This window comes from Malaya genurostris, chromosome 3 (assembly GCF_030247185.1).
Source record: "Malaya genurostris strain Urasoe2022 chromosome 3, Malgen_1.1, whole genome shotgun sequence".
Lineage (NCBI taxonomy): Eukaryota > Metazoa > Arthropoda > Insecta > Diptera > Culicidae > Malaya > Malaya genurostris.
In genome coordinates, this window is record NC_080572.1 from 264,034,118 (window position 1) to 264,035,333 (window position 1,216).

General features: G+C 46.6%; 1 protein-coding gene across 1 annotated transcript; it reads left to right on the forward strand.

Moving 5' to 3' along the window:
• The first annotated feature begins 628 nt into the window (after positions 1-628).
• Positions 629-994, forward strand: LOC131434310 (uncharacterized). Its single transcript, XM_058600976.1, has one exon. The coding sequence runs from the start codon at positions 629-631 to the stop codon at positions 992-994; it is 366 nt and encodes a 121-aa protein (XP_058456959.1).
• The last annotated feature ends 222 nt before the right edge of the window (positions 995-1,216 follow it).

Below are 1,216 nucleotides of genomic sequence, written 5' to 3' on the forward strand. Positions count from 1 at the left end.
ATAATCAGACAGCTGTCAAATTTATACACGTATCTTTTGAAGGTTGATACTAACTGAAAATGGTATGGATTTAATTCTAGTGGCGCCCTCTCATAGAAACGATACGAACTTTTCAGCCGATCTGTTACACCGAGAGTGATAACGGTCTTTCAGATATGCAGTTCGGTTTCCGAAGTGGCAGGTCGACAGTGGATGTCATTCACGTGATGGTAAAAGCTGCAGAAGTGGCACAGAAACAGCAGAGACGGGGTAATCGCTACTGCGCCGTTGTCACCTTGGACGTAAAGAATGCGTTCAACAGTGCCAGCTGGGAAGCCATAGTCAACTCGTTACACAAAATGAAAGTACCGGAATATCTTCGCCGAATTTTGAAGAGCTACTTTCAAAACCGAACTCTGATCTACGAAACTGAGAGAGGAGAGGAAAGAAGAACAGTCACAGCAGGCGTTCCTCAGGAATCTATTCTTGGCTTGACGCTCTGGAACGCGATGTACGATGGAGTTCTGAAGCTGGACCTTCCCAGAGGCGCGAAACTGGTCGGCTTTGCGGATGATGTGATGCTAGTAATCGTGGGTGAATCAAAAAAGGAGGTTGAAGTTCTTGTTACAGAGACTTGGTAGAAGATTGGATGCGAGAGAAAAAGTTCACGTTAGCGCACCATAAAACCGAAGTGGTGATGATTAGCAACCGGAAAGTTGTACAACAACTGAAAATTACGGTCGGGGAACATATTGTCAACTCAAAGCGTGAGGTAAAGCATCTAGGGGTGATGATTGACGACCGGCTGAGCTTCAACGGGCACGTAGATTATGTGTGCGAGAAGGCGGCGAGATCGATCAAAGCTTTGATTAGAATCACGCCAAACAACTCGGTGATAAACAGCAGTAAGAAGAGGCTCCTGGCCAGTGTGACTACGTCAATAATGAGATATGGCGGATCAGCCTGGGCGTCGGCGCTCAAGACAAAAAGAAACCAGAAGTGTCCACGTGGCTAGAGAGAAAACATGGAGAGATCAACTTCCACCTGACACAGTTTCTATCTGGTCATGTTTCAGGAAGTACCTGCATAGATTTGGGCACGCAGAGTCTCCGCGTAGTCCGAGCTGTGCAAACGTCGAAGAGACACCGGAACATGTGATCTTTGATTGTCCTCGATTTATGGCAGAGCAAATGAAATGCGTCTAGTAGTCGGAGAGGACATTTGCGTCGACAACATA

Coding starts and splice junctions, on each gene's coding strand:
- LOC131434310 (XM_058600976.1), top strand. CDS start 629: ATGCGAGAGAAAAAGTTCACGTTAGCGCACCATAAAACCGAAGTGGTG.